This window comes from Artemia sp. Qi Xiang Cuo, chromosome 18, assembly GCF_049724085.1.
Source record: "Artemia sp. Qi Xiang Cuo chromosome 18, ASM4972408v1, whole genome shotgun sequence".
NCBI classification, from domain to species: Eukaryota; Metazoa; Arthropoda; class Branchiopoda; order Anostraca; family Artemiidae; genus Artemia; species Artemia sp. Qi Xiang Cuo.
This window is the reverse complement of record NC_142811.1, coordinates 55,792,340-55,806,525: the sequence shown is the minus strand read 5'-3', so window position 1 is coordinate 55,806,525 and position 14,186 is coordinate 55,792,340. Positions and strand designations below refer to the sequence as shown.

At 33.9% G+C, this 14,186-nt stretch overlaps 1 protein-coding gene across 3 annotated transcripts in view; it reads right to left on the bottom strand.

Annotated features, from left to right (window-relative positions):
• Positions 1-1,079: 1,079 nt before the first annotated feature.
• Positions 1,080-14,186, bottom strand: part of stck (LIM zinc finger domain containing stck) — a 72,282-nt gene continuing 59,175 nt past the window's right edge. For all 3 annotated transcript variants that reach the window (XM_089104400.1, XM_089104401.1, XM_089104399.1), the window contains 2 exons: positions 10,393-10,534; positions 1,080-5,514 (listed from right to left, as the gene is read on the bottom strand). In XM_089104400.1, the coding sequence (XP_088960526.1) occupies positions 5,306-5,514; positions 10,393-10,534 (351 nt within the window). In that variant the 3' untranslated portion in view covers positions 1,080-5,305. The remainder of the gene's footprint in view (positions 5,515-10,392; positions 10,535-14,186) is intronic.

The following is a 14,186-nucleotide window of genomic DNA, read 5'->3' as shown; positions in this document are numbered from 1 at the left end:
AATAGAAAGTTTTTCCCCTGTTACCCAGAAAAGCTCAATTTTTTTTTTTAGATTAAAAGGAAAGCATGAGGCGGTGTTCCATAAAAACCGTCCTTGAACCCTTAACAATTTATAATATACACTAACAAATCTCGCCTGTAAAATTGAAAATCTACGCTCCGCCCCCGTCTTTTTTTTACAACCAATGGCTTATGTGCAATGAATGTCATACCTGTAAAAACGTATTTGAATGACGAACACTGGGTGGCCAGAGAATGACTTTCTGGCAGACCTTCGAAAATGATCAGGATCCTTGAATGGTTCACAGGGACATGTATTGGCTGAACATATGACGAAAACATAAAAAAAGACATAACCAACCAGGGGAGATATTTAGTCAGGGAATAAAATGATAAGATAAAGCAGATAATCCGGTGAGGACTTCCACCAAGTCGTCCTCAGTGCAAAAGAAAAACTACACTTTCGAAGTTGCCTCAATAGAAGAAATATGCTAAAAAATTTGGCTTTGTCTTTTTGTTTAATTTACTTTGGTGAAAATCAGCGTCGTTTGTTCGAGTCTTTCCCTTACTTATTTTTCGTCGTTCTTCATTTCCTGTAGTAAGTCATGCATAGCCAGTGTGGTGTTGTCTCAGCACAAATTGGCTGATAATTGCCAAAGAGGCAATACTATCGAAGAGACTAAGTCAGTTATCCGGTTAGGCACCGGATAGGATGAGTCCTCGTTTAAGACCCGGCGAAAGTAGAAGTAAGTAACTAAATTTCTGAAGATTGGGTCCAAAGAGTATAGGTAACTTAGAACAGTGGAAAATGGGGCTATTGGCCACAAAAATCACGAGCGCCATCTAAAATTTAGCTTTCTTGGCATTTTTTTACGGTACTAATGGGGCGAAAATAGTGTAATGATCAAATTCAGTGTAGTAATCTCTAGAAAAAATACGAGGTTTGAAAAAATAAATAAATTAGAAACGCCTAACATTAGATGGTGTTGATAACTTTGCCCATGCTGATCAGTTGGATCTTCGAAAATTTGATCTTCTCAGAAGGCAAAGTTAGGTGAAAGGGTTCAAGAAGACTTCAATCTAACACAGTTTTATTGAGTTACTTATAAAGCTATAACATCGATCAGTCCAAAAGTAGTAGATTAACAACACAAAGGCACACATTAGATTGTACGGAAATATTTTGCTTCATAAACAAAACGGCATAAACATTCAATATAATATCCTTCAAGCATTTCAAACAAATTTATTATCTCAAGACTAGATTAGTAGTACTACAATGGTAGAAAATGAATTATTGCTAGTGATAAAAGAACAGTTCAAAAGCCAAATCGGTTAAGTCCATTTTTTTCCAGTTGGTGGAATTTTACCTTAGCTTAGCACGTTATTGAGGGTATTCCCTAAACATAAAGATTAAATATGACAACTAAAAAAAAGAAAAAAAAGTTAGAACTTGATTTCCAAAATTAAGTGTAGTTGAATAAGAACAAAATTAAACATTAAATATTAACAAAACGACATGTAGGTCATCAAAAGATTTTCTGTCGGGGGGGGGAGGGGGGAGGGGAGGGTTATGCAACCAGGCTCATACTAACATGAATTTAATCTGATTATGCATACTGAAACGTAGAAAAAAAACTAGACATTACCTCAGTAAATGGTTGATACATTAAAATAAAAATGTTAAATTAATTAAAATATATGATAATTAACTGAAAAATAAATAAAAGATAATGATAATTAAAATAAAGTCACCAAGCGATCTCAATTGCAAAACTCGCAGGCTTCGGCTCTCAATCGATCTGACTTCTCACAGCTGATATTAAAACAACATAACTTTACACTACAACAAAATTCACAATAGCGACAAAATGACAATTGTGCAAATTATGACAGCATTCATAATGAAAATATATGAAGATAGGTAAAGATAAACACGCAGGGCCGGATTAAGGACGATTGGGCCCCGCATTTGAATGGGCCCCACGATACCATAGAAATTAACAAAAATCAGATGTTAAATTTAAAGCAAAATCTAATCAGGCCCCGCATCTATTCAATCTGGTCCTGTAAAAACGAGCAACTAGAAAAAACTTTCAAATATACACACAACACCCTCTTTTGTTCTACAGGGAGACCCTGCCCAGCCGAAAGATATTTGCCCTGTCCCTTCTTAAAGATCACAAGTACATATAAAGCAAAAAATTTCGTGACATTCAGAGAAAATGGCACTTTTATGGGAGAAACACTTTTTTTTATCCCCCCCCCCCCCCATTCTATCTCAATAAAGCTTCTAAAGACTTCCGATTGAAATATTTTTGCGGGTTCCCGAGTCATTTTGTTGAGCTTAATTTTGCAAGAAAAGGTTAAAGCAATATATATTACCCTGATCAGGGAAAAACACAGGCCAATATACTTAGTTTAAGGGTAGTCAGCGCTTACGTACCTTCTGTAAATGAGACATAACTTTTTCAGTAATTACAAATTTACCACTGAGAATTTCATAATATCCTGAGATTCACTTGTGAAAACTTATGGGATTTGAAAACCAAGGGTATTAAAAAATAATTATGTAGATTATAATGATTAATATATAGATTTTTCTCGAGATCCCAACTCAAGACTGAAGTCCCGAATCCCAAAGCCCAGGGCTGAAACTCGAAGACCACTAGCTCAAGACTGAAATTCCCAAAACCCTCGCACAGGGTTTAAACTCTGAGATCCAGAGCTCAAGACTGAAATACCTAAAGCCCAAGCTCAGGACTTAAACTCCAAAATCCCATGCTCAACACTGAAATCCCAATATCTTCAAGAAAATTTCAAGGAGTAGAAGCCCTGGTTTGCAATGAATGGATTTACCACTTAATTTACTTTATTTTTCTGTCCATAATTACACGGACCTGCACTAAGTTCTTGTTAAATAAAGGAATCAGGACAGCTGACTGAAGTTCCAAGAAACGTTCGATATTCAAGTTAAATCGTTCCAAAACGTTCCAAGTAAAAAAGGATTAATCACGCGTATAACCATGACAAAAACAGTCAACAACCAAATAATTGAATAAGATTTCTCCTTTTTGACTTTTGGTTTAGAACACTTGTAAGAGAATATATAGAATAGCATAGAATTTCACACGGGGGTTACAAAGGCGGAGCTATTTGGCCCTCCAATAACGTGGCATATGGTAATTGGCTTGACAAAATACGTCAGTTCAAACAATGAAACTTCGAGCTTAAAGATCTTTTAACATACTTTTTAAATCTTTAATTTGCCGTTATGTTATAAAAGTTATGTTGACTTACAATTTGTAACTAGTGTGAGGGGCCGGTTAACATTTTCCCCCCTTGATTTTAATGAAATTTTAATCTTAGGGGATTTCCGGGAAAAATTTACCAACAGGCGAGGGAGGGGATTTTCGGCATGATGAGAAAGGTTACAGTCTTTTCGAATGAAAGTATGCGAAAGAGAACTTTTAAGGCAAAATCGTCCGTGAAAAATTTCCAGTGAGGATGGAATTGTCCCAGGGGATTTGTACCAAACGACAAGAGGTATTTTGACTTTAACAGGTCGAATCCCAATGTCCAAGCCACTGGACTGCTGTCTTAGATTTCGAAAGTGGCAAGGATATTACCCAACCAAATGACTTCCTTAAACATATATTTTATCCGTAGATTCAAAGTTGATTGTTTTTATTTTGGGAAGACTAAGGAGGTAAATTAGAGGAAGTTTGACCTACGAGTTGCTAAAACTCTACTATTACGTAGGGCAGGCATTACTGATTTGGGAAGTTCTCAAGCTGACATTAACAGCACGCAGTCTAATTTTAGTTGCCCCAAAGTAGATGTTATCAATCAAACAACCGTCAAAACAATAAAATTAAAGCTCACTTTTTACACTAAAATACAAGAAAGCAATCTCTTTTTTCTCTCCGCTTTTGACCCAAGCTAGAGAAAAAGGAAGATTACTATCCAAGGCTTCTGTGTAAAAATCCTTTATTTCCATTGGTTTGTTCGTTAAAATGTTTTTGCAAGCCCATTATATTATTCCTTAAGAGTATGTAAAAAAAATAAAAACAAAAAATACGAACACAATAAATTAGACGAGAGAAGACATAATAAGAAAAAAATATTTAAGCAGCAAAACCATGAACCACAAAAAAAAAAAAAAAAAATCACTAGCCGTCCAGACCAAAGAGTATGGATAACTTAAAAGAGTAGGAACTAGCGCTAGCGTCGACAAAAAAAAACCTCAACGCCATCTATCGTTTGGCGACACTTGCCATTTTTTTCAGTGTCATAATAAGAATAATTGATTTAATTTATGGAGCTGTTAAAATTAGTGTAGTAATAAGAGTCTAATCATTGTTCCTGACAGAAAAATGGTTACAAAGCTTGAAAAAATGCAGTGTCACCAGATGCTAGATGGCGTTGATAGTTTTTTTTTTTAGTGTTCCCCACTAGCGTCAGTTTCCACTCTTATATGTTACCCACACTCTCTGATCTAGATTTTAAGGGCCAAAAAACCTTCCTTTCAATCATCTAGACTATTGCCCAAAACTGTGCTTTTTTAGTCTTTATGATAGGCTATTGTACTTAGGCTTAAGACTGTATAAATCTTTTCCCCGGTCATTTTCTTTGGTCTATTATATGATTTTTATTTTTAAATTAAGCATTATTCAAGAAACTATTATTTATCCTATGTTATTTCTTCTTCTAACTTTATTTCTCCTTGGAATTCTTTGAATACACTTTAGTTCTATTGTTTGATACAGCAAAGGACCGGCTGGAATATGGCTTAATTGAAAAAATAGAGGCCTGTATTTCCAAAACTGCAAGTAATCTTAAACACCTTCGAATTAAGTGATCTCTTGTTCCTCCGTGCATCTGTTTAATAGCTTCAAATTTTTTTTTTTTTTTTTTTTTTTTAGCATAAAATCAATGCTAAAAAAAGGAGTTCAGTTTGGCATATGCTTAAACAGCATTCTGATTCATTTCTAAAAAGAAAAATACGTTTTGCCCCCCCCCCCCTATATTTTGATGAATTAACATTCGTGCCTGACTTTTCTCAAGAGCAAAGAGATATTACTTTTCGCTTTTCTAAGCCAACCACAATATTTCTAGGAATTGGATGGACAAATAGCTTTCGTTTCAAAAATCTGTTTGGTTTTAAAACCTTCAATGCGTAATTGTAAATCAGTCAAAAAAAAAAAAAAAAAAAAAAAAAAAAAAAAATCTGTTTATCTACACCTAAGAAGCAAACTTATTTTTTTTAAATAAAGCTAGGCTAAAATTAAGAGAAGACAATCAGTTCAGTTTGCTTGTGCGCTTGGTTTCCTGGGAGCCTGTTCATATTGCTTTTTGAGTCTTTTCTTCAATTCCCCAGGGAATTTTTCAAAGCATCTCTTGCATACAGGCTTAAGATCAAACTCGTAAAACTTCGTCTTCTGTGACATTTTGGCGTCGCATACAGAACACGCAAAGTGATTCACACACCATGCTTTATTCAAGGCAGTGAAAACTAAAAAAAAGGATTCGCTTCAATGATAAATATTAAAGAAAAGAAAAATAAATGAACAATTGAACATGGAACTTATTTTTTTAAACTTTAAAAATGACTTTTTAAAACAAGCAACTTTAAGAAAATAAAAATTTTAAAATAAAATCTTACCCTAAAAATTAATGTTAAAAAAAGTAAATAAACATGGAACTTATTAAACTTTAAAAATTAATATAAAAAAATGAAGATGGAGCTTTTGACGTTTTTTTTTAGTAAAAAAGAGAAGAAACTAAGTCACCCCAACCAAAAAAAAAAAAAAAAACCTACCCCTGGTATACTAATTTCAACCCTGTGGCTGGCTAATTTTTTTTTTGGCCATTAAGGTTTATGATCTCTGTTAAACATGAACTTCCTCACAACCCTACAGCTGAAATATAAACAGAAAAGAAAAGATAATTATAATGTTATATACATTAGTCTAAAATGTGTCCATTTACCAAGCCAGAATTCGAATATTACTTAGATGTTTTCTTAGATAATGATGTAAACTTGTTCAAAACATAGGAAAGTAGTCCTTCTTAGAGAAAGTTTAGAGATGTTTTCTAAAAGAATTCTTAGAGATATTTTCTTGAAAAATTATCTAAACTTCCTCAAAACAGAGGAAAAAAGTCCTTCTTAGAGAATGATTAGAGATGTTTTCTTAGAGAATTCTTAGAGATGTTTTCTTAGAGAATGATCTAAACTTGCTCAAAACAGAGGAAAAAAGTCCTTCTTAGAGAATGATTAGAGATGTTTTCTTAGAGAATGATTAGAGATGTTTTCTTAGAGAATGATCTAAACTTGCTCAAAACAGAGGAAAAAAGTCCTTCTTAGAGAATGATTAGAGATGTTTTCTTCGAGAATTCTTAGAGATGTTTTCCTAGAGTTTCTCAAAACAGAGGAAAAAATCCCTTCTTAGAGAATGATTAGAGATTTTTTCTTAGAGAATTCTTAGAGATGTTTCCTTAGAGAATGATCTAAACTTGCTCAAAGCAGAGGAAAAAAGTCCTCCTTAGTGAATGATTAGAGATGTTTTCTTAGAGAATAATCTAAACTTGCTCAAAACAGAGGAAAATAGTCCTTCTTAGAGAATCTTTAGAGATATTTTCTTAGAGAATGATATAAACTTGCTCAAACATAGGAAAAAAAAAGTCCTTTTTCATAGATTTTCATTTTTTTCCTTTTATAAGAAAATGCGCAGTCAGTAAATTTAAAAAATGTAATTCGATTAATAGATAAAGTTGAGTAATAGCTCTCGAATTATAGAAAAATTGCTTTTACGTTAAAACATTAAAATTGAGAAAAAAAAAATCAACAAAAAAAAAAAAAATGACAAAAAAAATAAAAAAAAAAAATAAATAACACACCAGTAACTTGCACAGGGGACCTTACTTGCAAGGAACTTTAAGGTTCCTAGAACCTTAAAAGGTTCTTTACATACAAGAGAGCCTTAAAACCTTAATACAAAACAAGAACGAAACATTGGCAGAAGGTGACACCGTTCTTACGCCTCAGGCAACATTAACGTTTCCGTGAACACGAGTTAATAAGGGGACCTAGCAGCTTTCCGATGAATAGAGCAAACAACTACTACTGAGGCTAAGGGCATAAAGGTAAACTTTCAGGGAATGTTTAGGGGAATTAAATGGATTGGGTGTTCTGGATAAAATGAAAAAATTGGTGCTCTGGCTTTGCATAGCTTTTTATACCCTTCGTACTTAGAGATAGTAACTTCACCTTCGTCTGGAGAGTCAGAAAGTAACTGTTCTACATCGTGATTTTTTAGGGCTAGGAAAGTCGATCCGGTCTCGGTAGAAAAAAAGACGCATTAACGTCATCTGACGTGACTTGGGCGCCGTCATCAGATACGGTTCTGATGCAAGATGACGTTTTCCATTTTGTTATTTTCCGCGACAGTTCTTTATTATTATTTTTATTTTTTTTATGTCATTTTCAGGCGTCTTTCCGAACCCCTTTCGAATCGCTTGTCAACGGCTGACCAAACCCCTTCAACGCGCCTAGACGTTGGTACGTGATCTCGTTTATAATCGCTCTAGCTCCGGAACTACCAATTATGGATTCAAGATGACAACGCTCTTTGACGAGGAAAAAGAAAGAAAGAAAGAACGTACCAGTACTACCCATGTAAAAAGGGATTTTGCTTGTTGTTCAAGGGATTCCTTTCCTGTATAAGGTTTTTGACAATGGTGATTCCAATTGTGCAGTTCTTATTTCGATCCGAAACCATTTTCGGGGGCTTTCAGGGCTCTTTAGAAATTCCCATAGTTTATTTTCGCAATAAACGTTTACCAGTAAGATTAAATTATAGTTACAATTTCTGAATCCGCTTGAAATGGCACTTTTTTTCTCACTTGACAGTTTTTTTTTCAAAAAGCGTTTCAAAATTTTTAGTTACTATAGGCGGAACTTCGCTCTTTACTAAGCTGCAGCGATTACTGCAACCATGGTATTTGATTACTGGAATATCCATGGTTTATCAGATTCACTATTTACAAAAGTCTTTGAGACGGAAACACTAAATTTTTTGCGTACAGCAGGGAGTTAAACGCCTAAGCTTTTGAGCTAAGCCTGGAGAGAGTCTCATTGAAATGGCGTGTTCCGACCAAGACCGTAGGCTATCCAGGGGAGGAGGGGGGCACCAGGTTTGCCCCCCCCCCCCAAAAAAAATAGAATGTCCAACTCATAAAACGTAACAAAAATGCATATAAACAAATTTTTTATGCGTTTTTTAAAGTATTTTTGCACCCCCCCCCCAAAAAAACCCTGGATACACCCTTGGTTCCGAACCATTCTCCATATATTGAGGTTTGAATGATAGGTCTTGACGTGATTTCTATTTTTTAGGGTATCGGAACGAAGCATTTCGTTCCGATATAACAAGAGCACTGTGACGATATAACAAGAGCGCTATAACACGATATAACAAGCGGTCAAAACACGATATAACATGAAGAATAACACTATGACGATATAACAAGAACACTGTGACTAGATTTTACAGTCGGTCAAAGCTAGAAAATATTCTCATAAAACGCAGATAAGATCGTTGAGATAAAGTCTAGGGTGCTTCCCGGGATATAACGTATCCTTTGCCTTTTACCAATTAAACATACACGGAAAATTAAAATTTAACAACCAGTCAAAAGTTGGGTATTTAAGCCAGCTGATGCAAGTAGGACTTTTTTTTCTCACAAATCAAGTTGCACAAAAAAGAAGAAAGTGTGCTGATCTGCACATAATCTAGAAAAACGATTTATATGACCTACTTCCCCTCTAGAAAGAATGGCTTTTCCAACTGAAATCGAAAGTTTTTCTTATAAACTTAGATAAGCACTAAGCAATCTGAAATTTTATATTCGCGTTTTCCTTCCCGTAAGAAGATTAATTTTCTTAGATAATATCCACGCAATTTCTCGGCTTTTAGCCAAGAATTCTTAAGCGAAACAAAAATATCTTAGGGGGAAAATTTATGTTGGTATAAATATACTACAGCGCTTTAGAATCGGTCTAATAAATTTCTTATATTTTTGCTGTTGTTCTTCTGTTTTCTCGACCTTAAAAGGTGACTAACTTTTTATTAATTTTTTGTTTAGCTTTTTCTTAACTTTTACCCAAGCAAGCTCTTGGATTTCAGCGAAGAAAAATAGCTTTCATTACAGCAATGAAAACCCGATAGGCACATAATAATATATTATATAATATATTCTTTAATTATATTCTATATTATATAACATATAATATATTCTTTTATAAAGGAGCTACGAACACGGTACAGCGTTTTAAAATAGGTTTATTTATGTCTTTTAAATTTTATTTTCTTACATTTTTATCGTTTTCTAAGTTTCGCTGTTTGTTATTTTTGTATCGGGTTTAAAAGCCGACGATCTAAAGTTGATCATTTACTTTAACCTTTAAAACCTTCTATCTACACATAAAATTCGGTAAGTGACAATAAGTGCAGAACTACCTTCCTTCAATGGCTAACTATTAACAGATTCGGTTTACTCACCTTCACCTTATATGACATGGCAAGTGACGTAACGTTACTTAGCAGTGAAGTAAGTAACGTAGCTCCCAAAGTAAAGATACGCATAGAACGTGTTGCTATTGATGGATTGCTAAATATTGATAGATCCTGTTTGCTTACCATCACCTGGTATGACTTGATAAGTAACATAACGCTTTGTAAGTAACGCGAGTAACGTAAATAAAGAGCTTAATGCTATTGAAGGATTGCTAACTATTGCTTGATCAGATCTACTTACCTCATGTAATATCGTAAGTAACGCAACGTTACTTGGCAAGTAACGCAACTTGCAAAGGAACAATAAGTGCAGAACTTGCTGCTAGTGATGGACTGCTTACTATTGATAGATCCGATTTACTTACCGTCATCTGAAAAGATTTGGTAAGCAACGTAGCTTCCAAAGGAACAATAAGTGCAGAACTTGTTGCTTTTGATAGGTTGCTAATTATTGATAGATCCGGTTTACTTACCGTCACCTGACATGACTCGGCAAGTAACGTAAATAACGCAACTTGCAAAATAACAATAAGCGCAGAGCATATTACTTTTGATACATAGCTAACTATTGATAGAACCGGTTTACTTACCATCACTTGAAATGACTTGGTAAGTAACGTAACTTCCAAAGGAGCAATAAGTGTAGAACTTATTGCTTTTGATAGGTTGTTAACTGTTGATAAATCCTGTTTATTTACCGTCACCGGACATGACTTGATAAGTAAGGTAAATAACGTAACTTGCAAAATAACAAAAAGCGCAGAGCATGTTGCATTTGATACATTGATAACTATTGATAGAACCGGTGTACTTACCATCACCTGAAATGACTTGGTTGCAGGAAAAGCACAAATTTCCAAATAGTTGATGATAATGGGTTTCGCAATAGGCTTGTCCCTTTTTTTCATAATGGCGATTTCCAAGAAAGGGTTTTTCACATTTCGCACAAACAAAGTGCTGAAAAAAGAAAAATCAATGAGATAGAATTACACATCTTTTTTTTCCGACAACGCTTGATAACGGTCAATTCGGTACTAACTGCAGGAACTCCCAAAAGGTCAAACATTATTTAGGTAACATTGTGTCTTTTAAATCGGAAAATTCATTTCTGTTAAATTCGTTTAAATTTAAGCGTCCGTTGGTTAATCTCTCCGCAGAATTTATAGCTACGGCTAAGCTATTAAAGCTTGCAACATGGAACTTTATAGCTTTGGAACTGGAAGAATGTTTTAGACTAAGGGAACCCACGAACAATTTTAATGAATGAGACAATTCCTGGCATTTGTTCTGGAGTTACATTTGCAAGGCCAAAGGCCCAAGAACAGGCCAGAGCAAGCGAAGGGAGATGGTAAAGACCAGTGCAGCCGTTAGATATTAGACAATAAGCCAATGATTTCAGCTCTTTAAATAAAATTAAATATGATCATTCCCATCACCAAATCCTAATTTTTAACCGTTTCTTTTTGGACCTGGAGAGGTGGACCTGGACCTTCAGCGGTGGAAGAAGCTTGTTATTCCCAAAATTTACAATTTCTTGGGATTGCAGCTCTTCAATATGAGTATTTTCACATGGATGTGAACTTAATTGTCATTTCTCTTAGATACTTTGCGATGAGGAGTACAAAACAATAACCCAGATTGAGAAACAGTAGGCTTTGATTATTCTTTTGTTCTTGGTATTATGCAGCACAATTCTGTCCAAGGATGACGAGAAGGGCATAGAGGGTATTTATACTGTTCACTCTGATCATCCGGCACCGACAAGGGGAGGGGGGACGTGGTGGCTTCTTTTACGTTTGTTGTTGAACTTTGGTTGTTGCTGCGTAGTTATAACATAAAATTATACTTTTTTTGGTGGGTAAGTCGAAAAAAATCAAAGGGACGTTATTTGCTTCATCTACACTTTCTACAGTTATTGATTTTGTTTCTGTTTGATAGAATTGGCAGATACTGTCAATTACAGTTTGTTTGTTGTTGAACTTCAGTTGTTGCTGTGCAATTCTAACATAAAATTATGCTTTTTTGGTGAGTAATTCGAAAAAAATCAAAGGGACGTTATTTGCTTCATCTACATTTTCTACAGTTATTGATTTTGTTTCTGTTTGATAGAACTGACAGATACTGTCAATTACAGTTTGTTTGTTGTTGAACTTCAGTTGTTGCTGTGCAATTCTAACATAAAATTATGCTTTTTTGGTGAGTAATTCGAAAAAAATCAAAGGGACGTTATTTGCTTCATCTACACTTTCTACAGTTATTGATTTTGTTTCTGTTTGATAGAATTGGCAGATACTGTCAATTACAATTTTTTTGTTGTTGAACTTCAGTTGTTGCTGTGAAATTCTAACATAAAATTATGCTTTTTTGGTGAGTAATTCGAAAAAAATCAAAGGGACGTTATTTGCTTCATCTACATTTTCTACAGTTATTGATTTTGTTTCTGTTTGATAGAACTGACAGATACTGTCAATTACAGTTTGTTTGTTGTTGAACTTCAGTTGTTGCTGTGCAATTCTAACATAAAATTATGCTTTTTTGGTGGGTAATTCGAAAAAAATCAAAGGGACGTTATTTGCTTCATCTACACTTTTTACAGTTATTGATTTTGTTTCTGTTTGATAGAACTGACAGATACTGTCAATTACAGTTTGTATGTTGTTGAACTTCAGTTGTTGCTGTGCAATTCTAACATAAAATTATGCTTTTTTGGTGAGTAATTCGAAAAAAATCAAAGGGACGTTATTTGCTTCATCTACACTTTCTACAGTTATTGATTTTGTTTCTGTTTGATAGAATTGGCAGATACTGTCAATTACAGTTTGTTTGTTGTTGAACTTCAGTTGTTGCTGTGCAATTCTAACATAAAATTATACTTTTTTTGGTGGGTAAGTCGAAAAAAATCAAAGGGGACGTTATTTGCTTCATCTACACTTTCTACAGTTATTGATTTTGTTTCTGTTTGATAGAATTGGCAGATACTGTCAATTACAGTTTGTTTGTTGTTGAACTTCAGTTGTTGCTGTGCAATTCTAACATAAAATTATGCTTTTTTGTTGAGTAATTCGAAAAAAATCAAAGGGACGTTATTTGCTTCATCTACAGTTTCTACAGTTATTGATTCTGTTTCTGTTTGATAGAATTGGCAGATACTGTCAATTACAGTTTGTTTGTTGTTGAACTTCAGTTGTTGCTGTGCAATTCTAACATAAAATTATGCTTTTTTGATGAGTAATTCGAAAAAAATCAAAGGGACGTTATTTGCTTCATCTACACTTTCTACAGTTATTAATTTTGTTTCTGTTTGATAGAAGTGACAGATACTGTCAATTACAGTTTGTTTGTTGTTGAACTTCAGTTGTTGCTGTGCAATTCTAACATAAAATTATGCTTTTTTGGTGAGTAATTCGAAAAAAATCAAAGGGACGTTATTTGCTTCATCTACACTTTCTACAGTTATTGATTTTGTTTCTGTTTGATAGAACTGAGAGATACTGTCAATTACAGTTTGTTTGTTGTTGAACTTCAGTTGTTGCTGTGCAATTCTAACATAAAATTATACTTTTTTTGGTGGGTAAGTCGAAAAAAATCAAAGGGACGTTATTTGCTTCATCTACACTTTCTACAGTTATTGATTTTGTTTCTGTTTGATAGAATTGGCAGATACTGTCAATTACAGTTTGTTTGTTGTTGAACTTCAGTTGTTGCTGTGCAATTCTAACATAAAATTATGCTTTTTTGGTGAGTAATTCGAAAAAAATCAAAGGGACGTTATTTGCTTCATCTACAGTTTCTACAGTTATTGATTCTGTTTCTGTTTGATAGAATTGTCAGATACTGTCAATTACAGTTTGTTTGTTGTTGAACTTCAGTTGTTGCTGTGCAATTCTAACATAAAATTATTCTTTTTTGGTGAGTAATTCGAAAAAAATCAAAGGGACGTTATTTGCTTCATCTACACTTTCTACAGTTATTGATTTTGTTTCTGTTTGATAGAACTGAGAGATACTGTCAATTACAGTTTGTTTGTTGTTGAACTTCAGTTGTTGCTGTGCAATTCTAACATAAAATTATGCTTTTTTGGTGGGTAATTCGAAAAAAATCAAAGGGACGTTATTTGCTTCATCTACATTTTCTACAGTTATTGATTTTGTTTCTGTTTGATAGAACTGACAGATACTGTCAATTACAGTTTGTTTGTTGTTGAACTTCAGTTGTTGCTGTGCAATTCTAACATAAAATTATGCTTTTTTGGTGAGTAATTCGAAAAAAATCAAAGGGACGCTATTTGCTTCATCTACCACTTTCTACAGTTATTGATTTTGTTTCTGTTTGATAGAATTGGCAGATACTGTCAATTACAGTTTGTTTGTTGTTGAACTTCAGTTGTTGCTGTGCAATTCTAACATAAAATTATACTTTTTTTGTTGTGTAAGTCGAAAAAAATCAAAGGGACGTTATTTGCTTCATCTACACTTTCTACAGTTATTAATTTTGTTTCTGTTTGATAGAATTGGCAGATACTGTCAATTACAGTTTGTTTGTTGTTGAACTTCAGTTGTTGCTGTGCAATTCTAACATAAAATTATGCTTTTTTGGTGAGTAATTCGAA